The 15,346-nt window shown below is 41.1% G+C and overlaps 3 protein-coding genes across 6 annotated transcripts in view; 1 reads left to right on the top strand and 2 right to left on the bottom strand.

Moving 5' to 3' along the window:
- The window catches only part of LOC110977880 (putative peptidase C1-like protein F26E4.3), a 44,732-nt gene extending 36,393 nt beyond the window's left edge, over positions 1 to 8,339 (bottom strand). The window contains exon 1 of one of the 2 annotated variants that reach the window (XM_087149049.1): positions 8,239 to 8,339. The gene's annotated coding sequence lies outside the window, so the exon portion shown is untranslated. The remainder of the gene's footprint in view (positions 1 to 8,238) is intronic. The other variant, XM_087149050.1, reaches the window with a different exon arrangement.
- Positions 1 to 15,005, top strand: part of LOC110978798 (regulating synaptic membrane exocytosis protein 2-like) — a 41,107-nt gene extending 26,102 nt beyond the window's left edge. The window contains exons 3-22 of the mRNA XM_087149048.1: positions 122 to 309; positions 855 to 1,083; positions 1,430 to 1,633; positions 2,563 to 2,899; positions 3,168 to 3,514; positions 3,616 to 3,694; positions 4,110 to 4,226; positions 4,544 to 4,664; positions 4,884 to 4,975; positions 5,314 to 5,435; positions 7,120 to 7,358; positions 7,934 to 8,027; positions 8,276 to 8,347; positions 8,877 to 9,132; positions 9,477 to 9,647; positions 10,143 to 10,317; positions 10,790 to 10,884; positions 11,170 to 11,283; positions 11,551 to 11,693; positions 11,963 to 15,005. Of these exons, the coding sequence (XP_087005174.1) occupies positions 122 to 309; positions 855 to 1,083; positions 1,430 to 1,633; positions 2,563 to 2,899; positions 3,168 to 3,514; positions 3,616 to 3,694; positions 4,110 to 4,226; positions 4,544 to 4,664; positions 4,884 to 4,975; positions 5,314 to 5,435; positions 7,120 to 7,358; positions 7,934 to 8,027; positions 8,276 to 8,347; positions 8,877 to 9,132; positions 9,477 to 9,647; positions 10,143 to 10,317; positions 10,790 to 10,884; positions 11,170 to 11,283; positions 11,551 to 11,693; positions 11,963 to 12,139 (3,372 nt within the window). The 3' untranslated portion in view covers positions 12,140 to 15,005. The remainder of the gene's footprint in view (positions 1 to 121; positions 310 to 854; positions 1,084 to 1,429; positions 1,634 to 2,562; positions 2,900 to 3,167; positions 3,515 to 3,615; positions 3,695 to 4,109; positions 4,227 to 4,543; positions 4,665 to 4,883; positions 4,976 to 5,313; positions 5,436 to 7,119; positions 7,359 to 7,933; positions 8,028 to 8,275; positions 8,348 to 8,876; positions 9,133 to 9,476; positions 9,648 to 10,142; positions 10,318 to 10,789; positions 10,885 to 11,169; positions 11,284 to 11,550; positions 11,694 to 11,962) is intronic.
- LOC110977907 (uncharacterized) overlaps positions 8,921 to 15,346 on the bottom strand; it is a 35,606-nt gene continuing 29,180 nt past the window's right edge. For 2 of the 3 annotated variants that reach the window (XM_087149056.1, XM_022232448.2), the window contains 2 exons: positions 9,448 to 9,683; positions 8,921 to 9,297 (listed from right to left, as the gene is read on the bottom strand). In XM_087149056.1, coding sequence (XP_087005182.1) covers positions 9,667 to 9,683 — 17 coding nt within the window. In that variant the 3' untranslated portion in view covers positions 8,921 to 9,297; positions 9,448 to 9,666. The remainder of the gene's footprint in view (positions 9,298 to 9,447; positions 9,684 to 15,346) is intronic. The other variant, XM_087149057.1, reaches the window with a different exon arrangement.

Here is a 15,346-nt window from a genome sequence, read left to right on the forward strand (position 1 = left end):
TTAAAATAAAGACATTGTTTTTTTCTTTATTAGACTTTTCTTGGAAATAATGACATCTATTTTAGCTGTTAATAATCTGCTTTAAATATTACCCAGCATCACTGTTGCTTTTTTATGACAGCCGCCAACGCCGCTCTCAAAGCAGGACTCTTCGTCCTCTGACATCAAGACTAGCCAGACAACTACCACGACGACCCCTGCCCTCGCTGACCTTGATCTTTCACATTTGACCCCGGAAGAAATTGGTGCTATTCAGAAGGTGCTAAAGAAACAAGAGTCTTTTGAGCGACAAGCAAAGCTCAGAGCGGAGTAAGCCGATTTTGGTTGCGACATTCTCCAACCTTGTTGTCCCATTATTATTTCAGTTTTAGCGTAGAAAGGACATGGTCTTTCTCTTCCTTTTTATTTCATAAGATATCTTAAAAGAACAAAGTACACGTTTTTATGTAAAAAAAAATTAGGAACGTAGGATTTACAATATTTTAAATACCCATACATTAAAAGAGATCGATGATATCTGTGACCTTGGATGAACCTGACATGGATTTTTTTTAGAAACCTTACTTCAACGTTCTTCAGTTCATTTAATGGTCTCAGTATTTAGAAAAGAAAAATTTTGATATATTTTGAGCTTGAAAGGTCCTTGAAAAAGGTACGGTAAAACTAGAAGTGCACAGCTATCATACCAAGTAAAACCTTCATTATTTCAGCTATTTCTCACTTCTATTTCAATTCCAAACGAAAAATGAAAGGGTAATTAACTTTTCATCCGGGCAGAGACATTATTTTATGGAAAAATACTTTGAGATGAAATTCGAATATATGATTCCTTGCGTATGGTTCTGATTGGACAGCCAAATCGAGAAGGCCATTCGTCGATATGAGGCCACCTTAGCAGCCCGGGAATCACACCCACCCAGGTCAAAGGACGACGATCTACGCATGTGCAGACTATGTTTCGTCAGGAAGTTCACAGATGGTCTTGGTAATACGTGCGGGGATTGCCTACATCGGGTGTGTACCAACTGCTCCACGCAGGTGGTTGAAGGCGGCGGGACGAGCCCGACACCAAAACACAGATTTGTGAGTCCGATATTCTGTTTAATTGAAAAGGGCTAAAACGTTATGCTTAAAAGTTTTCAATAACAAATACACGGTTCACGATTTGACTTCACAATTTCAGCACAATTCTTGGCACATCGTGGAGGTAGTTTAGCTTATTACGCAATTGCAACTGCACTGTTTTTTCCATTCAAGACGGTTTTCCTGAGAGCACTGATTTTGTTAATGAATGAATACAGCTAAAAAGGATTTGCCTGCACGTCATTTACTAAATGTTTCAGAACTAAATGTTATTGAACTAATTGCAGACAAAAACCTGTAATTCAATATCAATTGAGTAAGTTGTTCGCGTCTTCGTACCCAACAGAAACATAAAAAGCGCTGGCGCTGTAACTTATGCAAGCTTCAACGGGAGTACCTGTGCGTGACGGGCCGCTGGTATTACCAAGACGATGCGAGTAGAGGACTTGAACAGCCGTCCCGGAACATGTCCATACCGAGTATGGAGAGGCAAAGCCCCGGTAGCACTCCACCGAGGAGACGGGTTGTACGCAGCGCTCAGTCCGATTTGGTGAGCAAAGTGGTGGAAATACCAGCTAGGTTTTAATAGCTGGCATAGCTAGCTCTTCTTTTTTAAACACTACATGTAAATAGTGTTTTATTGTTTTGTTTTAATTTTTTTATCACTCACGCTTCCAATTACTCTTGACCGCACTGGTCTGCAGAAAAAAACACATTTACAACGACTTACATCAAGGTAAGGCTGTTAAGGATACTTAATGTGTTATCTAATCAAATGGAGTCGCTTGCATGTTATGGGAAATTCCCGGAAGAAATAACACGCAGTCAGGGAATACGTCTAGGGGGTGGTGGAAAAAAAAACAATTTTCGCCTTAAAGGTCAGATGTGAGCCCATCAAAATGGAAGTTTCTACATCTCATTTGGCTACCTGTGAGTATTTGTTTCCTGGGCAACAGGGCAAATAACATGAGTCGGCTTATTCCCGCACCAGTGCACACAGTAATGGTATTTCTGTTATAAAACAGAATTAGCCATTTTAGAGGATTTCTTGGTTTGGCATAAAATAACCAAAGGCTTTAAGGCATAGATTACGTTAGACTTTGAATATTGTGAAGGGCTCATGACAGTACTGTAATTGGTCGGTTCCGGGAAACCGAAAATAAATAATCTCTTAATTAAGACTGGTCTCTGTTATCGTTAACAATCGAGTGCAGTCGTTACAATCAACGCAAAATACGCCTTCGAATATGTTAATTATATATAACAGGTTTGCCCTTACCCAACGTATATTAACGAATATGTTTAAGGCAAATTTCATAACATTACAAAGACATAGAATCCATAGAATCTTTGCAATAATGTCTAAGGCCATGGCCATTCGACGGCTTCTGCCGTTTTCTTCAGACTTGTGTAATACTGCTTAATTCAAAGATGGCATGGTAGAGCGCCAAGGAGCTATTGCATTTTGGTGTTTGATAGGAGGAGAGATTTGTGCATCGTAAGGTGGAGGCCATCAAACGCAACTCGTGGGACTCAGGCAAGCATTACAAATCAGACACCGAGGCTTCATCGTCCACCTGTCTGCGCCAATCCCTCCCTCGTGAATCAGTCAATGGTAAGAAGTCCGTGACGCGGCGTCGGCGGCGCTCTTCCCAGCTCCGGCAGATCTCCTGTGACTCACCCGGTGAGAACCTGACTCAGGAATCGGATGAAGGCGAGTGGATGAGTCGCGCCCTCGCGCGTCGGGCTTCGCATAGGCGGCCTCTGAGGCGACGGAGGTACGGAGTAACTGAGGCAGCCGATAAAAGTCCTGAAGGTACCGTTTACAATGAAGTACATCATTTTGGACTTTGATGATAGCTATTGGTTTAAGGGTTCGAATTTCACTGAAGTTGGTAAGTGGCATTGTTCTGTCCGCCATTACAATTTCAATTGAAATATTCCCGACAACTAGAGCGTAGCAAAAATTCAATCCTACTTGCAGTGTGTAACTGCTGTACAAACAGTAAGCCAGTTAACAACAAAGCCTGATTGCCTTTCAAAACTAAAATCCCCAATTCAATTGTTTTGCTTTCCATGGGCAGGATCTCAAACTATGAAGTCCCCTGGAAAACAAGGAAGCGGTAGCGAAGATGAGCGGCCAATGTCTGTAGCAGAAGCCGAGCGTTCACCGTCAAACCGACGCCGAAGCCGGCCTTCTATTCACGGCAGGCGGTCTCCCTCTGGCGCCGTAGCCTCGAAAGAACCGCCACCTGAAGGACAACAGGTTGCTACCGCGGCTCATGAGAGAGCTAAGGAGGCCAGGGGGAAGTACAAGCGGACAGGGAGTGTGAGGGCAGACTTCATGGGGAAGTTTGGTCAACGGGCCATGGAGAGGTTCAGACGCCGCTCACGCTCAGAGAGTGAATTGAACATTCCAGAACAACCACCGGTAATGAAAATTTGTCGTGCCGTTTAAATTAAAGTAAGTATAACATACTATTCAAAAACAACGAAACAACTGTCTCATCCATTTTTATACTTCTCTGACAGCAAGAAACAACGATATATGTGCGAGATGACTCAGAAGAAGTTACCATCCAAAAAGATCCACAAGACACGTCATGTAAAAGTAGGTTCCATGAAATAAAAGGTGCTTAGCACTTACTCTCCAACATTGCGATTTAACAAAACGCATCAGAACTAGATGAACGAACAAAATTCTTATCACATTGTAATGATACACAATAGCCTTCAGTTTGAACAAAACCACAATTCTACTTTTTTATCTGGGGTCAAATAAACATTTCCATTAAAAGAGAGGCGAGTTCAAAGGGAATTATCACAGTGAAACAGTTTTGTGTCGCAAACTTTACGGTAAACGATACGGCCCTTGAAGATACCAGAACTCATTAGTAATTGCTCGGCAGTTGTCAGACAGTGTGGATAAAAGTTAACTGAGCTGGGTTCTAACAAAACGTCTATTTTCAAAGCACTCAATAGCTAAGTGTTAATTTTCTAATTTAAGTTTTTATCGTTCATGATAGCCCGAGGTTTTGGACTTGAAGTAGTGGGAGGACGACAGGATTCTGACGGCTGGCTGCGCGCGTTTGTCACTCGGGTGGTCGTCGATGGACCCGCTGACAAAGTGGATGTACATAAAGGTTGGGAAATCTTCACTAACTCACCATTTATTGAATAAATAAATATTTATTCATGAGGTAGAAGTGGAAAGAGATGCTGGAGCTGTTTGTACAGTACAAAATTCATAAGTTCTGCAATGATTTACAGTGTTCTAAAATATAAGTTCTAGATGCATACAGTGAAGACGATGAGTCCAAAGAAACAGGGAAAATGAAAAAAAATATACAGGAAGAGATTTCAAATAACAGGCTCTGAATCAGGCAATAATCATAGAAGTGAAAGATTTAGCAAGAAGTGGACAGCTCTGGTGGCTAATTTTGGATCATCTGTCTTTAAGGTGACGAAATACTGGAATGGAATGGTCAGTCCCTGGAGAACAAAACTTTCGAACAAGTCCGACAGGTACTGGACCAGCCGTGTGGCGAGGAGTTGACGCTAAGAATTGTACGCTATCAGGCGTAAGTAGACATGATGATACGCAATTTCAACCTTCCCCTTTCCTAATAGAAAAAATGACGATATAATGAGATACAACGAAACCAAAACAACAACATTTCCGGATTCGGGGTGATGTGTTTAAACCCACCAGTGTTTTATACCATGGACGAAAAGGCGTATACGCAGTATCAAACTGAAGTATACATTTTTAATACTACTATTCTATCAACTAACGACAGGCATAGAGGCACCGACACTCTTACTACCAAACGCGGTAGCTCCGTATCCATCGAGTCAGAGGTATATCACAGACGGAAAAAGATATCTGTTGGTAAGCGGGAACTTCGAACTGCACCGTATGTCAACTAAGCACACTTAATAGAAAGTACATGGCATTACTACACTGGCCTTGAATTTTGTTTTGGAAAAGCAAAGTCAGTTTTTATTCGAACTGTTGGAAGAAAAAGGTCAATAATATTATGGTAAAAAAAACCAGAACTTTGTGAAATCCTTTAACAGATCAATCAGGTAAACTGATTTCAATATTACTTTTCACACATCATTTTATATATCTATTAGTTGGAAGAAGAAAATAAAATATAACTATTTGTGACCCACTTTTGAACTGCACTAGAAATGTTATAAGAATATCCTGAATCTCTTGTACAGACATGCGGAATAGTATCAACACAGAACAATACCGAGAAATGTTCACACCAGCCCCCGAAGATACGACCACCACAGCGGCAACTCAGAGGGCTGGCAGCCGGCGAAGACTTCCAGTGCCACCGGTAAGTAATTTGTCTCTAAGAATGAGTAATTCTGTCCTAGAAGGGTTCTGGTGTGATGATCATATCCTCCGCTTTCAGCAGTGCTACTACAACCAAAAGTTTTTAGTCCCAAAATCTGTCTCTGAGAATGATCACCTGACAATCAATTTTGAAGACAAAATTGCTTAATTTTGACTGTACCATTCCAAATGTTGAAGGTCGAGGCTACAGACTGTTGGCTCTCTCAATAGACAACCAAACCACTTTAGCGAGTGATCTTTAAACGAAGTCTTATATTTATGGATTTTATGCATTGGAATCGACCTGGCAGTATTATGCTTTCGTGTTGACTTAAACTTGAAAGTCAAAAAAATATTCTTCTATAATGAACACTCATGACATTGTAGATGATTGCATTGATGAGAGAATTCACTAGGTGAAATTTAGAAGTAAAAGATTTGACGGAATATGGTCATAATGTTGACAGGGTGCTCGATCTGGGCAACTTCGAATTGAATGAAGGACAGGATGTCAGGGGTGAAGCTGTAGATTCTATTAGGTGTCATTAGACAGAACACAATGGAGCCATTGACTACGAGCATTTTGGCAACTTGGTTGCGGGTCTTGATGAGCGTTTTTAGGGCTGTGTTCCGGACGCCAACGCGGTTGACAACTCGATGGTGCAGGGCACGGATGATCCGAGCGTACAGGTTGGCGTTAACCAAGAGGAAGATAGAGAACAGCACGAGGTCTATCAGGGCATAGGCGAACCTCGCCTGGTTAGAAGTGGGGTTACAGGTTGCCATAAGCTTTGGGAGATCAGCGAAGGTGGTGTTGTTTGGCCATCGGTTACAGGTGAGGGTGAAGACATGGTAAGTGTACCCTGGGATAGCTGCCACACCGCGAACAGCTAAGCCATCAGGTGCTGTTTGAATCTCCTCCAGCGACCCTTCGTCCTGGTAAACCGAAGGGGATTGCATACAGCATTGTACTTCTCAAGCGAGAAGACCGTGACCAGACAACAGGTAGCTACGTGTAAGAAATCAGTGAAGAAAAACATCGGAACGCAGCTAGATGGACCGCTAGTTGGGACATCAGTCTTAGGCGAAGTAGGAGAACATCTGGCCACCGACAAAGGTAGTCAGGAAGGACAAGTCAGTAACTGCAGGCTGGGCCAGGTAGAAATTAGTTGCGTTGCTCATCCGTTGAACTCGGCATGTCACAAAGATGAACGCTAGGTTTGCAGCCATGCCTGCAATCAAAAGAACGGGCATGGTGACGATGATGAAAATGACTTCAGCGTCACTTCGAAGGAGCAATGATGCTTCCACCATCATCGGTACAATTAAGCCAGCATTTGACAGCGCCGTTGGTACACATGTTGTCGTCATGCATAGCTACTTAAAAGCACATGTCTGGCGACCTCAAGAGCTACCATACATGCTATCTCATCTCTCGGCATTTGAAAGTATGCTGATCACAACCTGAAGTCCGGCTTTTTTGACAAATGTAAGGATAAGACATTCTTAATTCTCAGCAAGACTGACTTACGTCCGACACTGTTAGCAGAAACTCTTAAATGTACGTAAGCGGAAAAAAACCTGATGCGCCGGTGTCAACAGCTGTCATACTTTCTAAGTATGCTTTGCTACCTTACTCCTTTCTGCATCGCTGTTAATCAATTACATTTGGTTTTACACTAAAGCAATCGTCGATGACCTTAAGCGCAGCAACCACAGTGCGCACGTCCACGCCAAGAGTGGAACTTACTCCCGCCGAAAACCAGAACCTCGGAGAGTTGTGTATGCAACTGACGCTACGTGAAGAAACCAAGGAACTGGTGGTGGTTCTGATGGAGGCCAAAGGACTCAAAGTGAGGGAGGGAGATCCATTAGGGCAACCACCAAGCCCTTACGTCAATATCTACCAGCTGCCTTATAAAAGGTAACACAAATCTCAAAGGGATTTTTAAAAAACGACATATCCTTTAACAACTGAGTTTATACCAATTTCAATAGACAGAGATAACTCAGCACTGTATTGTCTCGACTACGGAGAAGCACGTGGTATGATATAGATAAGCAACAAATAAGGCGCGGTGTTGATATAAAGCAATGGATGAATTGAAAAAAAAGTATCGTAAAAATGCACTGAGTCTTCCTTTCCCAATAAAAGGCAAAGGTGTATAAATACGCCATCCCATGGAATAATAGCATGTAAAAGACGAGAAGTGTACACGATTCGCATGATAACGAGGAAATTGTTTCATTTCAACATGGCGTCATTTGACGTCATCATCGATGACATACGGCGACGATTCACCAGGAAATACTACGTATTAGCCCTGTAAGTTCAGTGAGGCGGTCCCTCCCGAAAGCCCTCGTCTCTGTAACAGTGTGCTGTATTTGTTAGGTTTATCGCATAGTATTTGAACCCTTTAGAGGCCATTTCAAGATTTATTTTTAACATTCAATGGGTTGTATTAAAATTCATTTCTGCGTCGGATTTCGTATAATCAGGGAAAGTCTCCGGTATCGATCACCAACGATACCTGCAACGGCCACGCCAACATGGAATAAGACTTTCGTGTTTCCCAATGTCTCCCAAGCAGAGGTAAGAAAGGACACCAAGGTAATTTCAACTAACAATGAGTAAGACTCAGCGATTGATTTGAATGTCACATTAACTTTCTCAGGTGTGCAGGTGTTTTTGCATTACAGATAGTGCTGGTGCTTGTTTTTGTAGCTTTAAACGTATCAATGCCACACGAAAACACACCAATTTAAGAAATGAAGAAACAAGAAACAGGATTATTAAGACTCACCTGGCTTTGTTGTTTTGTCTGTTTCTTACTTTTGCAGATATCTGGATTGTCATTGGAATTCACAGTCTGGGATGAGCGGCCAGATTGCATGAATTTATTTCTAGGAGAGGTAAGTTAGACCGGGAAATCTAATCAATCAATTATCGAAACATGACTAATATTAACTATTAAGTAATTATATGCTCGTGTTCAAATATACTAACATGTTTCATAAATCCGGCAAATTGCTCAATACACGCTAACTATTTTGCATCATTCAGCATACCTTTTTAAAAAGTTTCCTCTCTCGTATTTTCTCCAGCCAAATCTTCCAGTTTAAGTGTGATTAAACTCCTTTTTTCGCCATTGATAATCTAAGTATTTCCTTTTTTTCCAAGAAGAAAATTGACAATAATTTAAAAAAATTAAAACTGTGCTTTTCCCGAAAAATGCGTCTCGTAAAATATGTTTATAAATCCTTTTAATAATACTTCTTGAATTGTGCCTCACCGTGGGGCCAACTGACACCTAAAATGTTTTCTTTCCCACACAAATGGTCACATGGTCAATATATAATGGCTGCAGTGATTAAAAGCGATTTTCACGCAAGGGACTAACAACATGTCTTGACAGAGAGGAATATTTTTATATGCCTGAAGGTTCTGATCGATCTGCAAGACGAGTGCCTGAGCGGCAAACCCACCTGGTTCCCTCTAGCTGAACACGATGAAAACATTGGTAACCTGCCATGTACAGTCCCACCAGGCGTGGTACTAGCACGGCTGCAACAGCAACAGCAACAGTATAACCAGGCAATGGATATCGGCTTGATGGACGCTCCACATTTACTGACCCCATACCTGACAGCTGGGGCTATGAGCCATAAGGAGCTGGCACGATGTCCCAGTGACTCAGGTAAATAAGACAGCCTATCAACTTCGGCGGTTACCTGTCTAAATGTCATTGAGGTCTGAGGAAGGGGGCCATTCTCTGTTCAATATTCGTCACATCACAGTGCAATGGACACACATATCAATGGGATCGCAGAATTCCAAAATAGAATATGAGAGACACCTGTAACTAAAGAATTAAAAAAAAAGGAACAAGCAAAAGTAAACTGCTGATCACATCATACCAGTTACTCTATTTAGACAGCATTCGATGACTTGCTCCGCGACTCCATTATTTAATATTCTACCTAAGTCTACTTTTACTTGAAAACTACCTCACCTGCCAGTATGTCTTGTATTAAATCCCAGTCAAGGAATATGGGCGTGGTCGCGAGGGGTTGATGCCTTTATCTCTGGAGGCAGCATCACAGTTACAGATCGAGGATCGCTTCGACCGCCTACCGCTAGCCAGACACCGATCGTGCCCTACCGCTGGTAGTAATGCCTACAGCAAGGTGCCAGATCTTCCACAGATCATAGGTAAGACTAAATCCCGCTCTCAAGACTGTGCTGTAACTAACAACAACATATGGACCTTTAGAAGCCATTGGTTAGTTCGACTACAGCCATAATGTATTATGGATAATCAACAGTAATCAACAGTAGTTGTCCTCATTTGATGAGTTGACTGAGAGATTTGGTAAATATTTCTCCTCGATTTTTTTTTTACAAACAACCACCAACAACATCACAGTCGTAAGTTTAACATTTTTTGCTCTTCTGCTCTTGGGTCGTTCCCCCTCCCCTTGATGAAAGTTTCTCCCGGACAGAAAAATGGTGTTAAATGAAGCTTACGATTCCCGCTGGCACATAAACGTCACGCTAAACTCTGGTTCCAGCAGGAATTAAGGCTGTGCCGAATATCCCAATATTCGATCAATTATCGAATATTCAAATATTCTGCTCGAGGCGGATATCTTTCCAAACTATTAGACGTATATTACGAATTAATACAACCTTTTTTTCTGGACACAGTTGCCGGTCCATCAGAAGACACCTGGCCAGAAATGTTCAACGAGAGACGTAAGCGAAGTTCCTCCAGCTTTGGTAGTAGTATCGCTGGAAGTAGCATAGCGGGCAGCGACTGGGAGAGTTGTACCAGCTACAGTAGCGGTAGCCGGAACAGCATGGATTCCGATTACCACTTCAGGTACGGGTAACAATTAAGGTTCACTTACGTCATCTTTTGTATGAAGTACGCGCGCATTAGAAACAACTGCCAACGACACGTTGCCGTGAGTGGCCAACAGTGATCAAGATTGCAACATCAGTATTTCTGCTTCCTCTTCCCAAACACACAACAGCAACCTACGGTCTCTCAATGCATACCGTCTTAAATAGGGAAATTCAATGTGTACCAGTCTCACTGCAGGTAATGCGAAGAGGTTGTACCCACATCACTGTTACATGTAAGGCCAAGGAAAGCGTTAAGTTAAAGTTTACGCGTGTTGCCAGTAAAGTATGGTACTTCTGGAAATACTAAGCTTGTCAACTTATGACACAGCTTTGTTGAAGGCCTACGGGTGCAATAAAGTTTCGAAAGGAAAGTTTAAGCAAAGGACAGGACACTGTTATGAATGGTCTGGGACAGTAAGTGAGATGAATTCACTTCGTATGCACAGGCTATCGACGTGCTCTATGCCAAGACCGGCACCAGACGGTGAAGACGGGATAATCACTGAGCCGGGTCCAGGACAAGTCCTCCTAGAAAACTTCAGTGAGTCAACGATTAATTAGACTTATACTTGAAAATAATCATTTGACATAGTGCAATAGATACAAGTAACTGCTTAATTTTGATGTAAATAAATGCAATGTGATACATCAATGCCACATTTGAAGAGAAACTACATATGACAACGAAGTTTAGCAAACAATAGGCGTGAAGTTTACTTTAATAATTGATTTCCCGAATTTCCATCTGTGCCTGTCACTGAATATTTTGAAATTATGACCCCAAGTAAAATCTTAAAAAATCAAAATTTAAACTTATGCTTTTCAGACGGTCGGCCTTGTGGATTCCTCAAACTTGCTATGGCAGTTAGCAAAGGATCGCTGGAAGTGGAAATCATATGCGCTACTGGTTTGCTGTTTCATGGAGAACCAGAGACCTTAGGTAAACAAGGAGTTTTACAATAAGACTTTCTAAGTCCATTCGGATCCAAGAACCTGTCGCTTTTGCAAACCTGAGACAAAAGTAAGAGATTGGAATATGTAGGGCCTCCTCGGTAATTTGGTTACATATATCGAGGACAAGAGTAGACGTGACAGCAATCACGTCTTGGATCCTGTAATAATGCAAAGAAATTCACAGTTTGCACAATTGTGTAGTTCTTAAATATCATTACACATTTGACATGACGTCAATTCAATCTGTTTACAGACACCTACGTCAAGACGTACCTACTTGAGGGCGACAGGCAGTTGGTCAAACGAAAGACCAAGGTGATACATGCCACGTGTGAACCACACTTTGCTCAAACTCTGAAGTACTCGGCTTGTGATATTACAGGGAGGCGGCTTCAGGTTGGTTTTCAACTCCATGTGCAACAAAATTAAACCTCAAATACCATTAAAATGCTTTCAGTAAGATTTACATGCCAAGTAAATATGCCAATGAAATTCTATTAAACAACGACAACAGCGTAAAGGTCGAACAGTCGAAGCTCAATGGAGAGCCTTGCCTCATAGTACGTCTTGCAAACCCATCCTTGTGTTTCACCGTTTAGAGGAAAATCAAAGGATGCCAGCAACACCTCAATTTCTTTAAACAGTTCTTGTTTCTTTGCTTTTAGGTCATGCTGTGGCGCAAAACAAAGATACGAGAGAGCAATCAATGCCTCGGGGAGGCTCGCATTACCTTGGATATCCTGGAGGAGACAACTCACTCCACTGCTTGGTATACTCTCTTTCCGTCTGGCGCCTACGAGAGCCTGAAGTCATCGCAGAGTTTGGAGCTCCTGAAATTCTGAGACTAGGAGCGAATTACCTTAAATCCTTCTCCTCTCTCACCTTGTCATGAAGAGGCTACTACTTCTGTCTAGCAACATGAACCCATCTGACCCTTTTACGTCACGTGACACCGTCAATGACAGTCTGCCTTTGTTGTACCGAGTAGCGTCATGGAAAAGAAAACAGTCGTTTTGAACAAACATGGTGTTTAAAACGTTTCGACACATAAATTACAGGGATACTATTTCATATTTGTATTTTCTTCGTCATGCAAATACCTCCCAGTGCAGACAAACTCCGCTGGTGACACTTAAAACAAGATGCAGGGGTTTATCTCCACGGCAACGTCCAGACGGTTTTATAACCTTAACCCTAAAAGAGCCGGGGGATGGAACCCCCCCCCATCTGTTCCAATATCGCGGCAGTGCATTTTTTCAGGATTTGAACCTTTAGGAGTTTTTAGACTAACTCTTTTAGACTAATTCAGTCATTTTGACACAGTTTTTCCAATAATCGAACCTACCCTTCTCACGCAGCGCGCATTTCCCGAAAATTATACTTTTCCACTGCACTGCTCAGTACAGGCGTGCCAGTGCACGCCTGTAGCCATGAACTTCAAATGACCGAAACAACAGAACCATATGTCTGATTGAAATCAAGCTTCATGTTTGTCATGATAAGGAGTGTTTCTATATGCTTTCCAAAGGGGGTGAAAGCCGCCCCGTCCCCACGGCTGTGAGATGAGCCAATATTACTCGGGTCTTTTAGGGTTAAAGCAACAGAGTTTCTTACTGGTGTGTAGGAGTTCAGAGCTCGAGGAACACACAGACTTATCCACTCAATATCAACTAACTGTTGGAATACACCACCTTTGTCCACAAAATATCAACTATTTAAATTTATCAGTAGGAGTCGCACCAACGTAAGCCTATAAAATAGTCTTTTCCATTCACAACGGCCAAATCCTGCTGATATGTAACACCAAAAGGACCAAACCTTACTTGAGGAATTTTGTAAAACAATGTCACTACATGTATAGTCCATTGAGATCTCTGGAAACCCATTACCACAAATTGGCTTTGGTCCTATCAGACGACTCTGATTTAAGCGCAATCATTTACAACTTATGAATAAACTCAAACTGCCATCCAAGGTGTATCGCTATGAATGAGGTAATGCTTTTAGGAATTAAACATGAGAAAAGAAGCATGATTAGGGATTTAGAGGAAATTTATTTCCTCTTGGAGTAGGAGTACAAAAAATAATCCCCGGAGGGTTTACACGAAACCTCGGAAGGGTCAAAAAGGAAATATCGATTTTCTTTTGGAAGACAGCACTGTTTTCCTTTTAAATTTAGGCACATTTGAATGTAACTTACGTGCTACCCCGACTCAGTTTGGGATGTTTTAGTACATTTCCATGTTAAACAAAAGGTATATTGTAGGTTTCGTGCTTGCACTGTTTTTTTTATCCCACAGCACAACATTTACGTTATAATGCATGGTGCCAGTGAAGTCTGCCATGATCATTTGAATGTCTTCATGTTTCTCGGCAGTATTTTAAATAAAATGCACTTTTTAAAATTCTTTTTTTAAACTATTAATCGTTGTGATTGTATTAGTAAAGCATTAGAGGGTGCTAACTTCATTGGCTACATGGTGCTTCTCCCGAAATCGTTACATTCTGTGAAGGTTGTCTTTCTTTGATTCCCGCCTTTCAAATCTTAGTTCAGCTTCTTATATTTTTAATGGATGGCTAACAGAAAGATGGTAAAACTGGGATATCTATTTTAAGGTCCAGAAATTCTTAGTGTACTTTGAAATACGCATTAAAAATTTCACGTTTCATCGCATTACCTTTATGGTAAAACTAGCAAAATTATCTTTTGAATTATGGGTTGAATTTTGAAAATTTGCTTTTTCTAATACCAATCAACTATAAACCCCAACACAGTAAATAACTTAGCTTGTTTGTATGGTTTGTACATTTTTATATGTACTAAATATCTTCTACAAGTACAATGAATGAATTTGTACGTCTTTGAGATGAAAGCCCTTGGTATGTATATTTTGATGCTAAAAATTGTGTATATCGTGCCTTCTACAAAAACCCAAACAAAACTAAAACGAGTAAGCTTTTGCTGCCCTTTGTACAAAAAAAATAGTAACCGGTAAAAGTTGTTAGTTTTGTAAAACAAATTCTTCTTTTCAATTCACACTGGCTGCATTATAACATAGTATTTTGGAATGTAGTGTTTCCGGCTGTGCCTATACTCACAAATTAAATTGATGGGTCGCAGAATTAATCGCATTGAAAAACATTTTCCACCTACCCCTTTTCAATTCATTTTCGCTTATATAACGTGTACTCCATTGAGAAGTTCATTTAGGCGTTACCATTTGGCTCGTTTTTCCTTCCACGCTTTCATACATTTCACCCCCATCATCGCCCACTTGCACTTATTTCAATCATTCCTTTCCAAAGAATTTCCAAAACACACTATCATGCAAACTACGATCATTAAGCATGCAGTTGTGTACACTGCAAAATCCCTAGTATTTAAACCAAGACCAGTGATGTGTTTTTCTGATTCTAACTTAAATATTGGACAGGGTAACATAAATAATTTTTGACGTAACATCGACCGTGCTGTATAATACTTGCGCTGAAAAAGAGACATTTCAGATCAATGACTGGCCGTACCAAACATACGTTAAATTTACTCCTGATTTAAAATGTGTTGATGGTTACTTTTTGGGCGACTGTATTTTCTGCGTAAAAACTGAATATGTCTGATACATATTTCCTATTATAAGTTGTATTTTGCAATTCCTAATGAAAATAAAATTCATGCAGGCACTCAGCTTTGCACGAAACCATAAAAGACTACTTTCCTGGACTGTGTTTTCACTCTGTCGTATAAACTACTCATCCCATCCACAACATCGTTTACTTAGATTGGTTCACCATTCTGTCACATTTGAGCCCATCAAATTCAATGTTTCAAAATATTAAGAATTTGTAATATTAGTCCCCGTTTCACCCAAACGACAAAAAATCGGAACAGGACAAAATCGTAGTAAGCGAGTGTACGCCAATGACTCCATGCAGGAGTACCACCTCAACGTTAATATGAAGAAGAGCGCATGATGTGCGCATGATCAGTGCTAGATTATCAAATCCAAGATATCAGTCCAGCCTGGAATGGACGTTTGCATGGACTTTGT

The sequence above is a fragment of the Acanthaster planci genome, linkage group LG18, assembly GCF_054643075.1.
Source record: "Acanthaster planci isolate LZ-2023a linkage group LG18, COTS_SCS, whole genome shotgun sequence".
In the NCBI taxonomy this organism is placed as follows: domain Eukaryota; kingdom Metazoa; phylum Echinodermata; class Asteroidea; order Valvatida; family Acanthasteridae; genus Acanthaster; species Acanthaster planci.